This window comes from Papaver somniferum, chromosome 10, assembly GCF_003573695.1.
Source record: "Papaver somniferum cultivar HN1 chromosome 10, ASM357369v1, whole genome shotgun sequence".
NCBI lineage: Eukaryota > Viridiplantae > Streptophyta > Magnoliopsida > Ranunculales > Papaveraceae > Papaver > Papaver somniferum.
This window is the reverse complement of record NC_039367.1, coordinates 71,894,293-71,913,657: the sequence shown is the minus strand read 5'-3', so window position 1 is coordinate 71,913,657 and position 19,365 is coordinate 71,894,293. Positions and strand designations below refer to the sequence as shown.

The following is a 19,365-nucleotide window of genomic DNA, read 5'->3' as shown; positions in this document are numbered from 1 at the left end:
ATTTGACGACTGTTTCTTCCCCATTTATAATAGAAATTATATCAAGGTTATGTTCCTCTAAATGCAGGTGCATTATGTTCACCTCCTTTGCCCATAAAGTAGCATTCACTGCACCTATCACCTCAGCCTGCTCCTCATCTGCTATCTTTATTTGGATGCCATTAGCTTTTATGCATGTATCTACAACATATCAAATTATCATACCAATACTCGCATATTATATTTTTTGTATGGAGTATACTCCAACAATTATATCAACCATTTGATGAATGTTTCAAATATTCCCTGCACCAAAAGTAAGAGACTTTTCTCATTGAAAAATAAAGTTGTGTATTAATTAACAAGGGCAACATCTGTTATTTTACTATTTTCAAAAGTTAAAACACATCTAAACTTCCATAAGTGCCACAAAGTGACTCCCACCAACTGAATAAACCTATGTCTTTAAGCCAATTTGTGAGCAACACTTTAATGCCATGGGGTTGGATCCTAGTTAGTAGGTTACGATCAAGGAGCACCCAAGCACTTTTAGCAAAGTCACACTCAACAAAAAGATGTTGTGTAGTTTATACATGATCATAAGAATTCTGACAAGCAATACCAACACTATAACCAAACCTAGTCAGATTATCAAGCACACAAAGACAACCATGGATACATTTCCATAAAAAGATTATAGTTTTAGGTGGCAATTTGAGTTTCAAAAAACTAAGCCAAGGAAAATCACTATTCAGTATGTTAGACAAGTCAGTATTCTCATTAAGAATGGGTTTATAAGATGATTTAACAGCGAAAAACAATCGTAATTTTCCGTCCATCTAATTTTGTTTTGACCATGGGAATCCTAACAAGCAATATCTTCCTAACAATAAAAGCATCAAATGAAGTTTCCAGGATATTCACCTATCAAGTTTTTGTATCACTACCTATTAATTGATCTACCGTTTTCATGTTACTTCCAAATCCAGTTATGAGTCCTATGAATTCAATACATTTCCTAACGTCCTGCCAAATCCAATAGCCATGAAATCGGCAAATACAAAAAAGCGGGTCTAAACCCTCAAAGTACTTATGGATTATTAATATAGTGTCCCCAAGGTCCCACATCCTCTAGGCCAACCTAGAGAGTAAAGCTTGGTTAAATATGTGAGATTTTCTAGTAGATTAATACCAAGAAATAATTTGGTACCTAAAATATGACAACATACTTCACATACCAAGGTATGTAAGTTCAACCAAACATTCGCTATAATAATTTCCTCCTTTGTCAGTATTAGTGACAAAACTTAAAATACATATGGACTTTCTCGAATCTTCAATATTTTTCTATGGTTCACGTTCCGTAAGCATTCATTGAGTATCTACAATTGAAAATTTCGTATTGCAAAAGATTTTTTCTTTATTCTTTTTGGTGTTCTTGCTACAAATTTAAGAGCTTTTTTAGTTTTGATTTTCTCATTTCCCATGTTGTTTTTAACTTAATTTTTAATTATATACTGCGTTCCAAAATGATGGGCCATCCTTTTGAACCACATGTAACAGTTGTTTTTAACTTAATTTTTAATGATATAGTATGAAAATAAAACTTAGATTCAAATTAGGGTAGCAATTTCAGGCCAAAACTCTAGCTATTTCCAATCTAGGTCCAGGATAAAGCTATTCCAGCATTCCAGAACTAATAAAATCCCAGGGAGTTCCACCCAGTTATAAACGGTCACGATTGATTCTAATAAAAAAATTGACACCGATGTTATTAGGTCGTACAGAGGGTCATTCATCTTAGCAGTACCGGATCACTTTAAAACCCTAAAATCCCATCCTTTTAAGATGCATGCAATGCTTCTCTCATTCTTTTCATCCAAAACAGCGGCGTGAAGCAGAAGAGGAAGGAGGAGGCGAAACCCTAAGTTTGCACCACCACCAGAAGAAGAAAATGGTACTTTCTCCCTCTCCCCACTCCCCCCTTCTACTCTCTGCGTCTTCACTGCTAACATCATTTCGACGGTGTTCTGTTTTGTAGGGTATCGATTTAATTGCAGGAGGAAAAAGCAAGAAAACCAAAAGGACAGCACCAAAATCCGATGATATCTACTTGAAACTTCTTGTCAAGGTATAAATCTAGAAACCCATTTCTCCGGTTCTTATAATTTTCATATTCTCGCTTGAAATCTCATTAAATGTTGTCTTTTGGTTCTGTAATGGATTTAGCTGTACCGATTTTTGGTACGAAGAACTGGAAGCAATTTTAATGCTGTGATCCTCAAGAGGTTGTTTATGAGCAAGGTTAATAAAGCTCCATTATCTCTCTCTAGATTGATCAAGTTTATGGAAGGAAAGGTTTGTTTCTCTTTCTTTATTGGAACCTTCTGTTTGTGATTTTGACACAACAAGTATTGAGCATAGAGAATGAGGTGTAATATTGATTTGTTGTTGTTGTTGTGGGTTTGATTTGGTTTTTGTAGGATGAAAAGATTGCTGTCCTTGTTGGTACAGTTACTGATGATGTTAGGACTTATGAAGTACCAAAAATGAAGGTAGCTGCTTTGAGGTTTACAGAGACAACAAGAGCTAGAATTGAGAAAGCTGGTGGAGAGTGCTTGACCTTTGATCAGCTTGCTCTAAGAGCTCCTCTTGGACAGAACACGGTACGTCCTTAAAAAACCCTGATTTCCATGTGGAAGTTACATCTCATTGTGTATGTGCTCCTGTGATGTATATGGATAAAGAGTGTGTAAGTGAGCTGTGATTGTGTGCAGATTAATTGTGACTTTTTATTGTTGAATGAATATTGCTTAATATATTTGCTTAAATAGATGTTTGTGCTTCGTTTCCATTCATATTGAATGGTGTCGACTGTCAACAAAGACCAATCATGTCAATTGGAAATACAGCTACAGTTTTTTGAGCTTGATCTGTAAACCATCTGTTATTTAAGTTGGCATAATTATCATAGGACAGTTACCAAGAGACTATTTGAGCGGGAACTGTTATATTTGTTGTCCTCATTTTGTGACTAGTCTGCATCATAGTTGATTGGTTCACCTGAAGTTATGCTAGTTTTGTATTTATGATCAACACAAAGAACCCCGTCATTAGTTTATGAGGTCATCTCATCCTAGCTTCTTTCATGTAAAGGCATCATTGTGATTGTTTGAAGAACTGTTTCCTGTTTTTCCAATAGGTTATAGTTAACTGTAGTTTCTGAGTTTTGTGCAAACCTAAGAAGATGATCTTGTAGGAAGCCAAAAAACCAACTACATGTGATGGCCTTCTGCATTTTTGTAACACAATAAACTGTCTAAGATTAGTTGTAATGTATCCGTTAAGTTCTTTTCCCCCTGTGGTTCTGTTAGCTATGTCTGTACTGATGTGTCAATTAATTTTGGTTTAATTACAGGTTCTTCTTAGAGGTCCTAAGAATTCACGTGAAGCTGTGAAGCACTTCGGAGCACCTGGTGTTCCACACAGTCACAGTAAGCCATACGTGCGATCAAAGGGAAGGAAGTTCGAGAAGGCTAGAGGAAAGAGAAACAGTAGGGGATTCAGAGTTTAAGTTATATTTTGCTGTGTCTTTTGTTGAGTTAAACTTAAAAGTGTTTCAACTGAGTAAGGATCAAACTAAATTTGCCTGTTTGTTTTTCAAATTTTGTTAGACAAGAATTATTGAAGATATTCAAGTTGAGATCATAGTTTTGGTTCTCCATATATTTGTGATGATCGTGCTTTTCCTGGTATGAATCATAGGTTTTGTCAATTATTCCTTAAAATCAATTTACTTTAGTTTGGTCTTACTTGAAAGCATAATGCCTGAGATAGATCAATATCCGCTAGCTGTTAGGAAATGTGTTTGCAGCCTGCAGCTGAAGCTTTGCTGATTTTGCCCACCAAGTTATGTGATGCAAGATTTTCACTCTTGTGAGTAAGAACACGTCTTGCAGTAAGGATGGATCTTTTGTTGTTCCTTTCTGCCCTCTATTTCAAATAATGAATTCTCCTATTGTTTATCCTGTCCTGCACGAGCAATCAACCAACGTAGCAAGTTTTCCCCCACCATTTTGTGATGCTGATTCTGGAAAATGGTTGATTTGGGGTTCCGGGACTTGTAGGCCTCCCCAATTCTTGGGGAGGGTGGATCTTCCTCCAGCAAGTTTCCCCCACCATTTTGTGATGCCGATTCTGGAAAATGGTTGAGGGTGGATCTTCCTCCAGCTGCAAAGGAAGAGGGTGAGATGCCGCTGCAAACCTCGTGCAGTTTTGTAGGTTGTCATCATAGATACCCTTGCAAAGGAGGTTTAGCTGATCAAGCTCACCCCTTTTCTTTAAGATGAAATGATTCAGACATTGTCCCAAATGTTATGTTTACTGAATGGCCTTTGTTGCTTGGGCCGGTCATAAGAGGCAAAAAGATTCGAGGAGACGGCTAGTTGACGTAAGTAGTTATTTATATATAGATTCACTCTATGCAAGTACATAGTTCTATTCAGAAGCTGAATTTAAGTAGATTTACTGGAGTGGAACACCATGAAGGAAAGAAAAACCAAAACTTAACATATTAGAACTTCTGGATGAAATTATAAATGTGCTCATTAACTTCATCTGGTATTTCCTGGTTCAAGAAACGAGCAACTCCTTCAAGTACAACTACTTCCTGCAAGAAAAGAACATCTTTCTTGAACTCGCCACCATGTATGTATTCCTTTGCCCCTGGTGTTGTATAGGTCACGTCTTCATTCCCAACGATGAATTTCACTGGCACTTTCACTTCTGCATTACACCATGGTGCAGTTAGCTCCCAGCTCCTGCACAAAAGAAAACTGTAAGTTCTTGAATATGGGTCTATTTGAGCGCGGAAATGAATCCACAAACACACTGAAATTATGCGTACAAATCCAGAGCGCGGTAGTAATTCAATCCTCCTGTGAAGCCTTTAAGGTCGAATTTGCTGGCATAGTAAGCGACATCTTCTTCTGTCAACCAAGATGGCAAGGTAGCTGGTTTATTTGGTGAACCTCCAAACCCAATCTCTTTAGGTACACATAGTGGTCCTGGGGTGCGCATGGCGAAAAATTTCGTAATTAGATTCGCTGTGGTGGAACGAGCAAATTCTGCTTCTGCAACTCCAGGTTCCTGAAAACACCATTAAGCACTATAAGTTTGTCGTGTATGGAATTCACAGGATTCAAATTAGGAAGAAAATTAAATATAGGATCTTCTTGAAATACCACAATTCCAGTGATGCTTGCAGAGTATTCATAAACTCCATTGTTGACTAAAGACATGCTCTTAAGTTCACACCGGTATGAACTAGCAGTAAGTTGTATCATGCAATCAGTATAGGTCCTTCAGGATTGAAAATCTAGATTTCAACACATTCATCAAGCAATGCTCGGTAAAAAATGACAACAATCAAACAGGCCAATTAAGTGACACCCCCAAGTAGCAAATCTCTTGGGATTACACACACAATTTTGAAAAGAAGAAAGAAGACGATACCTGAAATCTGCATATATAGTAGTCATCCCCAAAAGCAGCTCTTAATCTCTCAGTTGGTTTGTTTGCTGCTCTTCTTGGAAAAGCAACACTGGTATTCACTAAAGCTTTAACTCTGTCTGGTCTTAACAAACAAAAATACCATGCAATCAAAGCTCCCCAATCATGTCCAACAACAAACACCTAAAAATCGAAAATCAAAAACATTAGCCAAAACCCATTTCTCTGATCCCAAATAACAACAGCAGCATGAGTTTTGCACTGTGTGCACATATTTCATCATCAAACACGTGTATATAGGAACATACGTGGAGAGCATGCGGACAAAGTCATCAAAGCATGATGACATGTGCCCACAGCCAAGATGCCCATCCCGCCGACGTTGGATCTTTGCCCGAACAAATCTAAGGGCAGAAGTTAAAGGATGTTCCGGTAACACGCTGTACTGCGAAGCACCAAATAACTCCCAAAGAGTTACTTTATATCATCCCCAAAAGAAGCCAAGATCAACGATGGAGAGAAGATGTACTGACATGGACGCGACAGAGGCAGAGAACACTTGCCTGACACGAGCAGGCGCCTCAACTACCCGCATTAAACACTCTGAGCAGCATACGTATCGATCAACCCGTGGAACGAACGAGGATGACTCTGCGTGATGAAGTTACGAACGAAGACCCATGCGTGATGGACACAAAACACAAGAAGATAAGGTTCCAACGGCCTTCAGAGATGGGTCCCACACTCTAACCCTATAAATACCCCCTCTCCACCAAGAGTAATGGGATCGAAAAACTGGGGAAGGAGAGAGAGAAAAGATTGTAAGTGTAAGTTAGTCCTTTACAATAGATAGACCTATGTAAACTACAAAGTCACTCGACTATCTTTGTAACCATCAAGTACATAGTGAAACAACAACCCCGTGGATGTAGGCCTTAGTGCTGAACCACGTAAATCCCGGTCTCATTTACACTTCAGCACTTTATTTTTGTCTAACGCTTCATGAGTTTTACTTTTATGCTTCGTTTTCTTTATCTCCCCTTGCGTAAACGCCACTCGCAGTATTCTTAGATGAGGCTATGATAAACCCGAAGGTTTTGAGCCAAGGAATCAATGCCATTGTATTATCAGCACGAGTTGGTACCTAGAGTTTGAATATTGTTTGTGAACATATAGATGCCTACGTGATTTACGTGTTCACAATTTGGCGCTAGAAACAGGGACTTCGTCCCGGTAAAAGATTTATCTTATCCTGTGATTTCATAATTAAATTAGCGTAAGATTGCTCTGCTTCATTATCTTTAACAGTATTTATCTTTTATTAACTTTGCCATGTTCAAAAACGCACCCGTTGTCTTCGGTACTACCGACAGTATCGTCGTTTACTGGTTAAAAGATTTATTACTTAGATCCACGGATCTACATTTTTCTAGATCTCGTACGGACCTATCTTTCCGTTGGGTTTTCGTAAGTTTTCAAAGGATTTACGTGCAGTTTTAAAAGGGGTTTTCTCGCGTTTCCTCATACTTTCAATGAATCCGCACTTTTAATAAGAATTTAATCCATATACTTTAACTCATGTTTGAATCAAATGGGCTACCCTAAGAGTTCTCTGTGGCCCTCGGGCAGTTTCTCCCTGTCGTGGAATTAGGAATTTTCGCAAAAACCCGATCCGCACGGACATTTCTGTTTCCCGCTGTTTGAAATTCCCTTGTGCAGAAAGATGCAAGAAGTAGGAAAATCCAGAGCCACGTCGAAGGAAGCACCGAGGACAACCCCGGTCATCACCCGGAGAGCAGAAAGGAGACAAAGCCAAAATGACCAGTCAGAGACAGGACACTGCGGAAATCACTTCGCCTATGAATGCTAATTCCGTTGCAGCCGCGGCCCTCAGAGCAGCGCGACAAAATATAATACGACAGCGGCAGTCCCGAAGACTACGGAAGCCGTGAAAACTCTTGCTACGAATCAATTTCACCAACCAAAAGAAAGGGTGGATGAATCCAGAACGTACCAACCCGCGCACCCGCCAACCTTCGGAATGCCATCAACCAATGAGCTGAATCAAACTGTGCAGGTGGCTCTAACACCGCAGATGGGCACTCCGCCCGATCTGGGAATGCCAACAATCGAAGCTGAACCTCCCCCGCCTTTAGTACAAACCATAGAAGAAGGCACGGTGGCCGTAATAGCACGAGCTGGGACTCCCAATCAAGGGTCGAACCAATCAGACCGATTGATGGCCGAACTTGAAGAATTGAAGAAAAGCCAAAAGGTTTACGGATGCTGTGGCTTTGTTGGCCAGAGAAAACCAGGATTTAAAAGACCGGATTGCCTTAAGCACAAAGACGAGCCAACAACTCGATGAAGCAAATTCAAAGGCACCCGAACCAAACCGAGACCGAAGAGTCATCGTAGCGGCCAATGGAAACGCGGCCAGAGGAAGTAGCGCATCCGACCCAGATTATAACGATGGAGAGTCAAGCTATCACGAGCAGAGGAATGTAGGGCACCACCGCGCGATGGAAGAGCTGCGTGATGAAATGATGGCAGAGATCAGGCAATTAAAAAGTAGACAAGGCGGAGGAAGGTTGGAAGAAGTCATGAGAGAGGCTAACTCCACACCCTTAACTCATCGCCTGGCCAACACACCTATTCCACTCAAATGCCCTGTCCCGACATTCGAATGCTATGACGGATCCAGCGATCCCGCTGCACACATTCGGTATTATAACCGTGTACTGGCTAGATGGAGCCAGAACGACGCAGTACTCTGTAGATACTTCCCATCGAGTCTGAAGGGATCGGCATTGTCTTGGTTTGATAATCTGCCGCCAAACTCCATCCACTCCTACGACCAACTCGCAGAAAAGTTCTTAAGAACTTACATGTACAACAAGGCTGTTAATACTGGAATGGATAAGCTTTTCACTGGCAATCGGCTATAAGGAAACCACGAGGGAATACACCAACAGATGGCACAAGGTCTGCCAAGCCATAGGAAGTGTGGACCCGGTGGTAAGTATCAACTGCTACAAGTGGGGATTAGACCGAATGAGTCCACTCTTTGTTGAGATTCATGGAAGCGTGCCCAAGACAGAGGGGGATCTTCGAATAATTATTGAAAAACACGCTCGTCTTGAAGAAATCCAGCGTGAAAACCCGAGGGCGTACCCACAGAGAACTCACCGTACAAATTCCGCAGAACAAACCACTGGAACCAAAAGGAATTGCTCGGTGGAACGACCCCACGAAGATAAAAGAACGAAGGGACGAAAGGCGAAAAGACGATCGGAAGTTCGAAGATCAAGTTTACACAAAGCTCAATGCTAGCTATGCTCGGATCCTGCGAGAGGTCAAAGGAAGGGAAAATCTGGAATGGCCATGGTCTAAGGGAAAACAACCCCCAAGAACCGAGAAATCCAAAGATTACTGTGAATACCACTGTTTCAACGGGCACCAGACCGAAAATGTAAAAACCTCAAAATAATGATCCAGAAATTGATTGATGCGGGCGAGCTCAAACATTACATACGAAAGGATGTCGCAGAGGATAGATCTAAACGAACCAAGCCAGTCCAACTTCCAGAAGGGAACCGCACAATCAACACCATCTCATGTTCTGAAACCGCAGGGCCCTCACTTACAGCACAGATAGGAAAGAGGTTACGGAAGCAGTTCGAGGACCGATGCGAATTGTATAAGATCGATGGGATAGAGGTGGACGAACATGAAGAGTGGATGGACTCACCTATATATCTTCGATGCTGAAGATATCGACGAAGATATGGAAGACCATAACGACCCCTTGGTCCTCACACTACCCGTGGCTGGATGTAACCTTAAAAAGATCCTCATAGACGGGGGGAGCTCAGTGAACGTTCTATTCTACGATGCATTCAAACGAATGAAGCTCCATGAAGAACAGCTAATGACCTCTTATTACACCATCTACGGATTTAATGGAGCACCCACGAAGCCCTTGGGAGACATCGTGTTGCAGGTTGACGCTGGACCCATGAAAGTAGAAACACGGTTCAGCGTAGTGGACGCCCCGTCCCCCTACAATGCCATCATTGGACGAAAATGGTTACATAAACTCAAGGGGGTGGCGGCAACGTACTACCAATATCTCAGATTCCCTACACCTGAGGGAGTAATGGAAATCAAGGGAGATCGGGTCTCTGCAAGAGAGTGCCAAGCCACTCAGGATCGCATCAACAACGAACAAGAAAAGCAACACAAAACCCGAAGACTTAAAAATAAAGAAGCTGCGAAAGAAAAGGCCATAGACCAGTTCCTCAAGGAAACTACTGGAAGGGATTTGACCAAAGATGATAATGTCCGGAACACAAAGACAAGTACTTCAGCATCCAACGCTGGACAGAAACATACCAAGTAGCAATTAAAGAACGCCCCAGTCCTCGGGGATCCGAAGCCGGTTTTCACACCAGTAGAGCCCGTAAAAGAAATCAACATAGGAACGGAGGAAAACCCGAAGATAATCAAAGTAGGGACCATAATGGACGAAAAGAGAGAAGATTCCCTGACCAAGTTACTTAAAGAATACGAAATTAGGAGATATGCCTGGGATTGACCCAAAAATAATCCAACATGAGCTGCGCATCAAACCAGGCACGCCACCTTTCAGACAGAAAATAAGAAAAGTCGCGCCGGAATATCATAAGGCAGTGGAAAAAGAACTTCGAAAACTACTAGACGCAGGTTTAATCAAGGAGGTCAAGTACCCTACGTGGATCTCCAATATGGTCGTCGTTCCTAAGAAAAATGGGGGGGGTTAGGATATGCATCGATTTCACTAACCTCAACAAAGCATGTCCAAAGGATAGCTATCCATTGCCAAGCATAGACCAGCTGGTAGAAGAAGAGTAGAAGGATATGAAGAACTGTCATTCATGGATGGACATTCTGGCTACAACCAAGTGGCCCTGGCAGAAGAGGATCAGCCACACACAGCGTTCTACACACCACATGGTCTTTATTGCTACACTAGAATGCCTTTCGGACTTCGAAACGCAGGGGCAACATACCAAAGAATGGTCGATGCTATTTTCAGGCCATGGATTGGAAGCACCTTAGAAGTCTACGTTGACGATATGCTCGTCAAAAGCAAGCTGCGCAAAGATCACCACAAGGATCTGAGAGACATCTTCGAAGCAATGAGGAAACACCGCATGAAAGTAAATCCAGAGAAATGTACTTTCGGTGTCACCTCAGGGAAATTCCTCGGGTATTTGGTAACAAAAAGGGGCATCGAGGTAGACCCAGTGAAGATTCAGGCCATAGTAGAAATGCCATCCCCAAAGAATTTAAAAGAAGTTCAGAAGCTCAATGGGTCCATAGCAGCCTTGGGCAGATTTATTGCCCGATCTTCGGACAAATGCAGACATTTCTTCAATATTCTCAAAAAAGGGAGCAAGTTTGAATGGACCGCAGAATGCGAAGAAGCCTTCCAAAAAATCAAAGAACACCTAGCTTCGATTCCGATCCTGCAGAAGCCGGATCCTGATGAGGTTTTGGCATTATACATAGCAGCAACCGAAGACGCAGTCAGCGCAGTGTTGGTCAAAACCAATACGAAGATAGAACAACCTATCTATTACGTCAGTAAGACCCTCAATTCTGCGGAAAGGAACTACACAAAGATCGAACAGCTTATCCTAGCATTGGTATGGGCTACTCAAAAGCTGAGAACCTACTTCCTAACTCACTTCGTCCGGGTCCCATGCAAAGCACCACTGGAAGCAGTCCTCAAAAGCGGGAAAAGTGGGCAGAATAGCCAAGTGGAACACCCACCTGGACCAATTCAACATCATTCATGAAATTCAACATTCTCGAAAATCCCAAGTTTTGGCGGATTTCTTAGCAGACCTTCCCCTGGACAACGACGATGAGATTAAGGGAATACCAGAAGCCGAGGAAGAAAGCAAGGATCCAATGGATATCCTCGAACCCTCGAGTCAAAGACAATGGGAAGTCTTCGTCGACGGTTCCAAAAATAAGGAAGGAGCAGGAATAGGCATTGTCATCACCACCCCAACCGGAGAAAGGATTGTACAGGCACTCAGGTTAGAATTCAAAGAGCATACCAACAACATCGTCGAATACGAGGCAGTCGTACATGCCCTCCGAATAATAATAGAGATGGGAGTAGCCGACGTAAGACTAACAAGTGATTCACAGCTTGTCATACGGCAAATAGGGCTCGAGTACAACGTGTACGATGACACCCTCTCAGCTTACATGGCCTTGGTCCAAACATTGGCGTCACAAATTCCGAACATCAAGTTCCGGCACTTATGCAGAAGGGATCTCAGGCACGCAGATGCCCTGGCATATATATCATCCATGCTGAAGGACGAAAGCATCGAAGCTATTAAAATAACAAGGGTATACGAGCCTTCGATTACACCTCAATTCTCCTTCGCTACCAATCAAGATACAGTGGAAGAAAATACCGAAGACCAGGTAGGAGAGGACATCCATAACGATTTCGACGAAGAAGATATCCTGTCAAGAGCAAATCAAGACGAAGACTTCAGCAACGAAGATGATTGGAGAACGGTGATCCATGCGTTTCTCGAAAAGGGAAGTTTACCCGCGGACCATAAACAGGCTAGGAAAATACTCTCCAAAGCAGGAAGATATGATCTTCGGGATGGGGTCCTGTACAAGAAATCCTTCCTCGGACCGTTACTACGTTGCTTATCTCGAAAAGAGGGGCACCGAATTCTAAATGACATCCATTATGGGGACGCAGGGAATCATAGCGGTATGAGATCACTAGCCGACAAAGCCAAAACGCAAGGATATTACTGGCCCACGATGATACAGGATGCCGCAAGAATGTCCCGACGATGCGAAGAATGTCAGCGTTTCGCCAAAAAGATACACGCGCCAGCAACAATGTTAAATTCTGTAGATAGCCCGTGGCCATTCGCAAAATGGGGCATAGATATCGTCGGGCCTTTCATCGAAGGATCAGGGAAAAGACGATTTTTGATAGTAGCCACGGACTACTTCAGTAAATGGGTGGAAGCTAAAGCCTTAGCTAGGATCAGAGACGTGGATGTGTTTACTTTCATATTCCAGAACATCATCTGCAGGTTCGGCATACCAGCAGAAATCGTATCCGATAATGGTAAGCAATTACAAGGGAAAAACATAGACATGCTCTTCGATGCTTTCAAAATAAGGAAGAACAAATCCACCCCTATATACCCTCAAAGCAACGGACAAGCGGAATCCACCAACAAGACCCTCGCCCTTATCCTCAAAAAACAATTATACGAACATAAGGGGCGGTGGTGCGAACAGTTACACAATGTGTTATGGGCATACATGACAACGCGAAGATCTGCCACTGGGGAATCCCCGTTTCTTCTCACTTATGGATCTGAAGCAGTCATCCCTACAGAGATACTCATGCCAACCACAAAGACCGAATCGTGGGAGAAAAATCTCACAACAGACATGATGTTAGAGATATTGGACGACCTAGAAGAAAGAAGGGAAGCAGCATTGCAGAAGATGGAAAATTACCAACGAAGACTTGCAAGGGAGTACAACAAAAAGGTAAAGCTTCGGAATTTTGTAGAGGGGCAGTATGTGTTGAGAACACTCCCACAGTATCAACGAGAGAAGAGATGGGGAAAGTTAGCACCTACGTGGGGATGACCTTTTATAATACACGATATTGCGGGAAGCGGTTCCTACTACCTTCGTAATCTGAAAGGCGAAGTCCTCCGACATCCTTGGAATGCTAAGTGGCTCAAACCATACTTCCCATAGGGGCAACGCAGCCTTGCAACTGCGTGAAGGGTACCCGAAGAAGAAGGGAGCGTGACCACTCTACATGTTTCTATCTCTGGACGAGGAATTGCAGGCCTCAACCTATCAATCAAACAAGCTTTCTATATATCAACTAAACCTATCGACAATATTGGGGAAAGTGGTTAATCTACAATCTCTCAGGGCTCCCCCGTCAGTGTCCATGAGTGTAAGACCAGGGGGAAGGCACCCGGCAGAAAGAGATACCCAACCAATCTTAAGGCAACGGGTCGACGGAATGGGTGTATGTAAATTTTTTAACCCCATATCCTAGAACGTTGCCTCGGCCCCCACCGTCTGGGAATCCTCTGGCCAAGGGTTCGCCAGCGGGGTGACAGGTCTCAAGCCGATCACGAAGGTACCTCCCTTCGGGATCGCACCCAAACACTTCAAATCCTATTTTATTTTTAGAGTCTTTCATCACAATGACTAAAATAAAACAACAAACTGTTATTGCAGGTATATCAAAAAAATGATCCATTTCATAAAGGTTGGTTACAAAAAACGACAAGGCCATGGATTGTAAATATACACATCCAAAATTTACAAGGAATACACACCAAAAATATTCTCTTTTCACCAAAAATTTACAAGGAATCTCAACGGAAGGATAACGATGTTGCGGTCTCTACTTAGAAGAGGCCACCACATCAGCAGGATTGTTCCGAAGAGTTGAAGGGACGCTCCCACCAGACGAGGGTCTCGAAGAGCCAGGCAGGGAAGCAGGCACTGGACGACGTGGATAGCTTTTCACAAGGCCATGCTCGGTCTTAAGGCCAAGCTCAATCTTCTCCAGCATCTTGTTTGTCTCCTCAGCCAATTGACGTCGAGCCTTGTGCTTAATAACTATCGTCCGATGTTGGGCTTGGGATAACAATGAAGACAGACGATTCACTTCTTTAGAAGCTGCACCAACGGCCTCTTCGCGGGACGCCGCCAAACTCTTAAAATGATTAGTCTGTTCTTCCTGTTGCGTTAAGGAAGATTGAGCCTTTTTAAGCTTTTCATTTGCAACGCGGAGTTGTCCCTCGAGCTCTGAAAAAGACACCACAAGGGAGTTAACACAGTAAAGATACAATCACACTCGATGAAATAGAGCTATACCTTCGACACAAGCCGAAGCCTCTTCATACTCATTAACAACCGCATCTCGCGCTTCATCAAGATGGTCATATTCCGCGGATAATTTCTTATAATCTAGTTGAAGGTTGGTGAGAGTAAATTGACTGGCATCTAATTCTACCTGCTTCATCGAATCCATGTGACGAAGGTGGTCGACCTCTTTGTTTATCTCTGATACCCCCTTGCTCAATCTGTACATACACACTTCAAGATTTCTCTCAGACTCAGCCTGACGAGCTACTTCAGCGCGGGACGCGGCAAGGGCCTTGCTTAGAGCATCGGCTTCGTCACGGGCATTGTCCCTTTCTCTGGCAAGACACAACACACTATCCTTAACTCCTGGAAAAGGGAGGGATCGAGCCTTTTGTAATTCCTCTTCCAGAAGTTGTATCCTAGACTCCAACAAGGAAGTACGCTCATGGGATTCCCGCAAATTCTCACGTGTCCACAACAGTGTACCGTTGAATAAAGCACGGTCATGTTTATACAGATTCTGCATATCAACTATCTGAACATGCCTTGCGCGCCATACCTCAGCCTGAGCGTCCCACTTTTTGGCTTCGCTTTTAATTTTCTCAACAAGCTCTTTGATACGAGATTTCTACCGTGCCATTTCATTGCGGAGCCATATCAGCTCGGGGATGCCACCCACTGAAGATAGCGTGGGGAGACTCAGACAGAACACCCTAAGTAATGAAGGAATTATGACACATTGCGAGGGAAAAAGAGGAAAAAGAGCCAAACCTGTGAAAGCTGAAACTTGGCCGCGAGTTTGTTCTAACTCGGCGCGAACGACTGCAAGATCTGAACGAAGACCAGCCTCCGCTTCACCCAGCTTTTCTTTCTCTTTGAGGTTTTTCTTCAGCTCTTCAATTTCCACCTCAGCGGCAGATAATTCCTTTTCTCTGTGACGAAGCTTAGCCTCGAGCTTCAGAGATTTCGCTTTGAAGAACTGATACAACACGTGGTTACAATGCTCACTCCTCATCATCTACACATCAAGACGACAAACATCATTTTACCGAATAATTCGATCGTCACGAAGAAATATGTACGAAAATTTACCTCCAAGACACGCTGCTGAGGAAAGCCATATTGATACCCGTCGGCTATGGCCATCATATCCTCAACGGAAGAAGAAGGCTCAGACACAAGGGTAGCTTCGGGAACACTCAAATTTCTTCCCCAGGCCTCAGATACCCGCGCCTTGGAAGACATTTCCATTATACGACGGGTATACGCATCAGAATCCTTTTCACTAGTAATAACCGGGGCGGGATGAGGGACAAATAGCAGATCCTTTTTCTTGAGCCAATCCATTATGGCGTCCTCACCCTCAGATGTCGGCGAATGAGGAAGATCCGCGGCAGGCGAATCAATCACCGACTTCCCCTTTTCTGATACGGCCCCTTCAGCACAAATGTCGGCACCAACATGCGCACCATGCTCCTCCACGCCACCATCCTGAACAGCAGCGTCTTCGTTATCAGCAACCCCGAGCACATCCCAATCGTCATTGGGGGAAAGTAGAGAGAAGTCCTCAGGAAAATCGAGGGCATCGTCGAAGAACTCCCCTGTGGAATACATCCGGTCAAAAGAAAACTCTTGAGAAAGGGTGGGGAGAGTATCCGCGGCATCACCAGCAGGGACAGAAATATCACCATTAACACCGCCATCATCTACCACGGCGTTGTTTCTCCCTTCATCACCATCATGACCCGCACGGACCTCTTCTTCGATATTGAGAGGGGAAGTATCAGTACGTTCCTCCCCATCTGTAATCTCCTCATCCTCAGCAAACTCTTCGTTCACCGGACTGGTAACTTCTTCATGAGCCTCAGCCTCACCCATCACAATGGTAGAAGACTGCTTCGGATTAATCTTTTTCTTCTTCGACACCTGAACCAACACCACAAAAAGAGTTATTTTTCCCCGAACAGTTGAATTTCTAAAGAAGGAAAAGCGCAGCTGATGAGTGCCAAATATTGTATATATTTATCCCTTTTTGTTGGCATTTTAACTCATCTTTTGTGCATTAATTCTACATTTTATCCCATATTCTGTATTTTCATTGTTTTCAAGAATAAATATTTTTCTTACTTAATTTTGCATTTTTAGGTAATAAATAAAGTTCGGATGAGTCACGGAGCGAAAAGAGCAGAAAAGTAGTGAAAAGCCGGGAGAAATCACGCAAGGAAGCCGCGAAGAATGGTGCGCACAACCTCATTTTCTACACACAAAAGCGCCTCCGTTCTCAGCCATCAGATCAGTTCTCAGAAGCATCCGACGGTCGCTCCTTCATAGATCATCAAAATCTGATGTCTCTGCCGAGCACCACAGCGCTGAAATTCCAAGCCTTCAGATTAGATGGTAGTTGAATCCAACGGTCGCCCCCTTGCTGTTCATCAACGTTTGATATCTCCGCCTTACACTACAACACCTAACCCCATCTAGAGCCGTTAACTTCGTTGTATCAAAAAATCTGACGGTCGCTACCAACCTCTTCAGGGGGAACCATCCGATCCACCTACCAGCTTCGCATCCAGTGACTCAGCTCGCAGAACATCAAACTCGATACGCCCGCCTAACACCCTAGCAACCGAATCATTTAACCTCAACCAAACATCTCCTCCTTCCTCTCCATCGACCTCACCCCCTCTGCAGAGACACCATGTCCTGCCACCACCAGAACACCACCTCTGCCACTGCCGCTTCACCACCACACCTCCACCATCATCACCCCTATCCTCCACCATCATTACCCCCTTTGTTCTAGCCTCCTATTATATAGTTTTCTCCCCTAATTTCTCTCTAAAAACCTAGGGAAGAAATCAATAAAATAGGACGAGTTGGAAAGACGTAATTGAAGCATGGGAATGGAGCAGGAGACTGAGGAGAAGAATGGGTCGAGAGAAGACTCGTCAAATCACATGTTAGGTGAGTTTAATTTCAAGCCCTAATTTCTCTGTAATTTGGGGGTTTTTTCTAGAAACCCTAATTCATGTTGGAACCGTACCAGGAGAGAATTAGAGTAGGGGAATGGGCTCAATTAGACCCATGACATTAGATAAACAGTAAACCTAATTGTACTGTTATATTGGGGATTTTTGGGTGAAAATGGGTAGAACCCTAATTGTGCTGTGGGTATAAATATGTAGTGTGGGTGTGTTGTAAAAACCATGTTTGGATTAGCCTGCATCCAGAACTTTCAAGTTCTGTTAATTTTTAATTTACAAGCTCAATTTCAGTTCATGTCCTGTTAATGTTAATTGTTATGTTATGTTGTCTCCTGTTTGTGTTCTGTGTGTGATTGTATTATCCATGTTATGTTTGTGTTAACTAGTTTGTGTGTTTTGTTTCTACACATGATCCTGTAAGTCCCCTGTTGAACTCACATGTTCTTATTCTGAGTTTTGATGCTTGACAACCATGAGGACTCTTAACTGCAACATGTTCTAATTCCCCACTAGGGTGAGAGAACAACTGAACCATGATGGTTAGCTATTAGGATGGTTTTTGCTGAGCTTAAAATAGCTTAGGCTAGTTAGACTCCTAAGTGCCCAACTGATTTGTGATTAGTGGTGCTGTAAGAAGACCACTAATGCTAGGGGTCAGTGGTGGCTCTAAGGAATTAATTAGCTACATTAGTTAGTAAACCACTGCCTAGTTAGTCTGTGATTGGTTGTGCCTTAAACAGACAGCCAATACTAGGGGTTAGCTAAGGCTGTAAGGTTGGTTAACTAGATATTTGACAAGAACTTAACCTAGGTGAACTGGCTAGGTAAAGGAAACTCTCATCCATCTCCCTGCACTTCCCATCCACAATTTCTTTTCTATGTTTGTTCTGTTAGCTTCACCACAACCCTGCCCTTGGTCTTAGGCCTTGGTTCATTCTTGTTTTGTTTTGCTTTTGTTTTGTTTTTGCTGTTTAGTTCTTCCATTGCTTTTGCCTTGTTGTTTCTTCCCTGCCCTGCAACTCTGTTGCTTCTCTGGTTTGCTTCCAATTTGGCCTAGAGCCACTGTTTACCACTCCTTGTGCTGCTGTTGTTGTTGCACTTGCCCTGCAGCACTTTTCCTTTTGCTGTTGCTGTTGGCCTTGCTGTGCAGCTCTTGCTCCTGCTGCTGCTACTACCTGCTGTGCAGCTGCCCTACTGCTGCTACTGGTGCCTGCTGCTTCTTTGCCTCTGCCAAGCCTGCTGCCAAGCTGCTGCCACTTCTTCTCCTGCAGCTGCTGTGCAGACTTGCTGCTCCTGCAGCCAAGCAAAGGCCAATCCAACTGAGCCCAATTCACTTCAGTGAAGCCTAAGGCCCAGTCCTCAGTAACCAAGCCCAGTTTCTAAAACCAAAAGCCCAGAGCACAACTTGGGCTCATCAGAAGACCAAAACCAAAGCCCAAGTTCATTATTAAGGCCCAATCCAATTCAGGCTTAATCAAAAGCCTAAGTTTAAGGCCTAAGCCCATTTGCATTTCAAAGACCAACTGAGCCCAAGCTCAGTTCATTTTATTGTGAACAAACCCATTAGTACTCAAGCCCAATTTAAGCCAAAAGGCTTCTAAGCCCAAAGCAAATCTAGGAACCCAATTAGCTAAATCACTTCCAAAACACACCCGATCTCTGTGGATCGACCCGTACTTGCACGAGCTACAACTGACGACCGTGCACTTGCGGTATTACTGTAGGCCCCCGTTTTTATCGCTTCAATTATACACATCTCCGGGCCTACCAAGTTTTTGGCGCCGCTGCCGGGGATTGGTGCTGTGTTTTATCTGTGTTTTTCTTAGCTATTTTTGCATTTCACTGCATAGCATTTGCATCTGCATCTGCTTCACTTCATTTGCTGTTGGACCTGCTGTTCTGAACCTGTTTTTCCTCTGCTGGGACGCCACCAAGGAAAAGAACC

The 19,365-nt window shown here is 43.2% G+C and overlaps 1 protein-coding gene and 1 pseudogene across 1 annotated transcript; one reads left to right on the top strand and one right to left on the bottom strand.

Moving 5' to 3' along the window:
• The first annotated feature begins 1,843 nt into the window (after nt 1-1,843).
• LOC113319728 (60S ribosomal protein L18-3) lies at nt 1,844-3,714 on the top strand. The gene is made up of 5 exons (XM_026567973.1): nt 1,844-1,936; nt 2,021-2,110; nt 2,209-2,337; nt 2,463-2,645; nt 3,398-3,714. The coding sequence occupies exons 1-5, from the start codon at nt 1,934-1,936 to the stop codon at nt 3,551-3,553; spliced, it is 561 nt and encodes a 186-aa protein (XP_026423758.1). The 5' UTR covers nt 1,844-1,933; the 3' UTR covers nt 3,554-3,714.
• A 709-nt stretch (nt 3,715-4,423) lies between these two features.
• Nucleotides 4,424-19,365, bottom strand: part of LOC113319107 — a 32,535-nt pseudogene continuing 17,593 nt past the window's right edge.

Bases quoted from the DNA above. Each gene is read 5' to 3' on its own strand.
- LOC113319728 (XM_026567973.1), top strand. The intron at 2,338-2,462 runs GTTTGTTTCTCT...TGGTTTTTGTAG, and splicing joins TCAAGTTTATGGAAGGAAAG to GATGAAAAGATTGCTGTCCT. The intron at 2,646-3,397 runs GTACGTCCTTAA...GTTTAATTACAG, and splicing joins CTCCTCTTGGACAGAACACG to GTTCTTCTTAGAGGTCCTAA.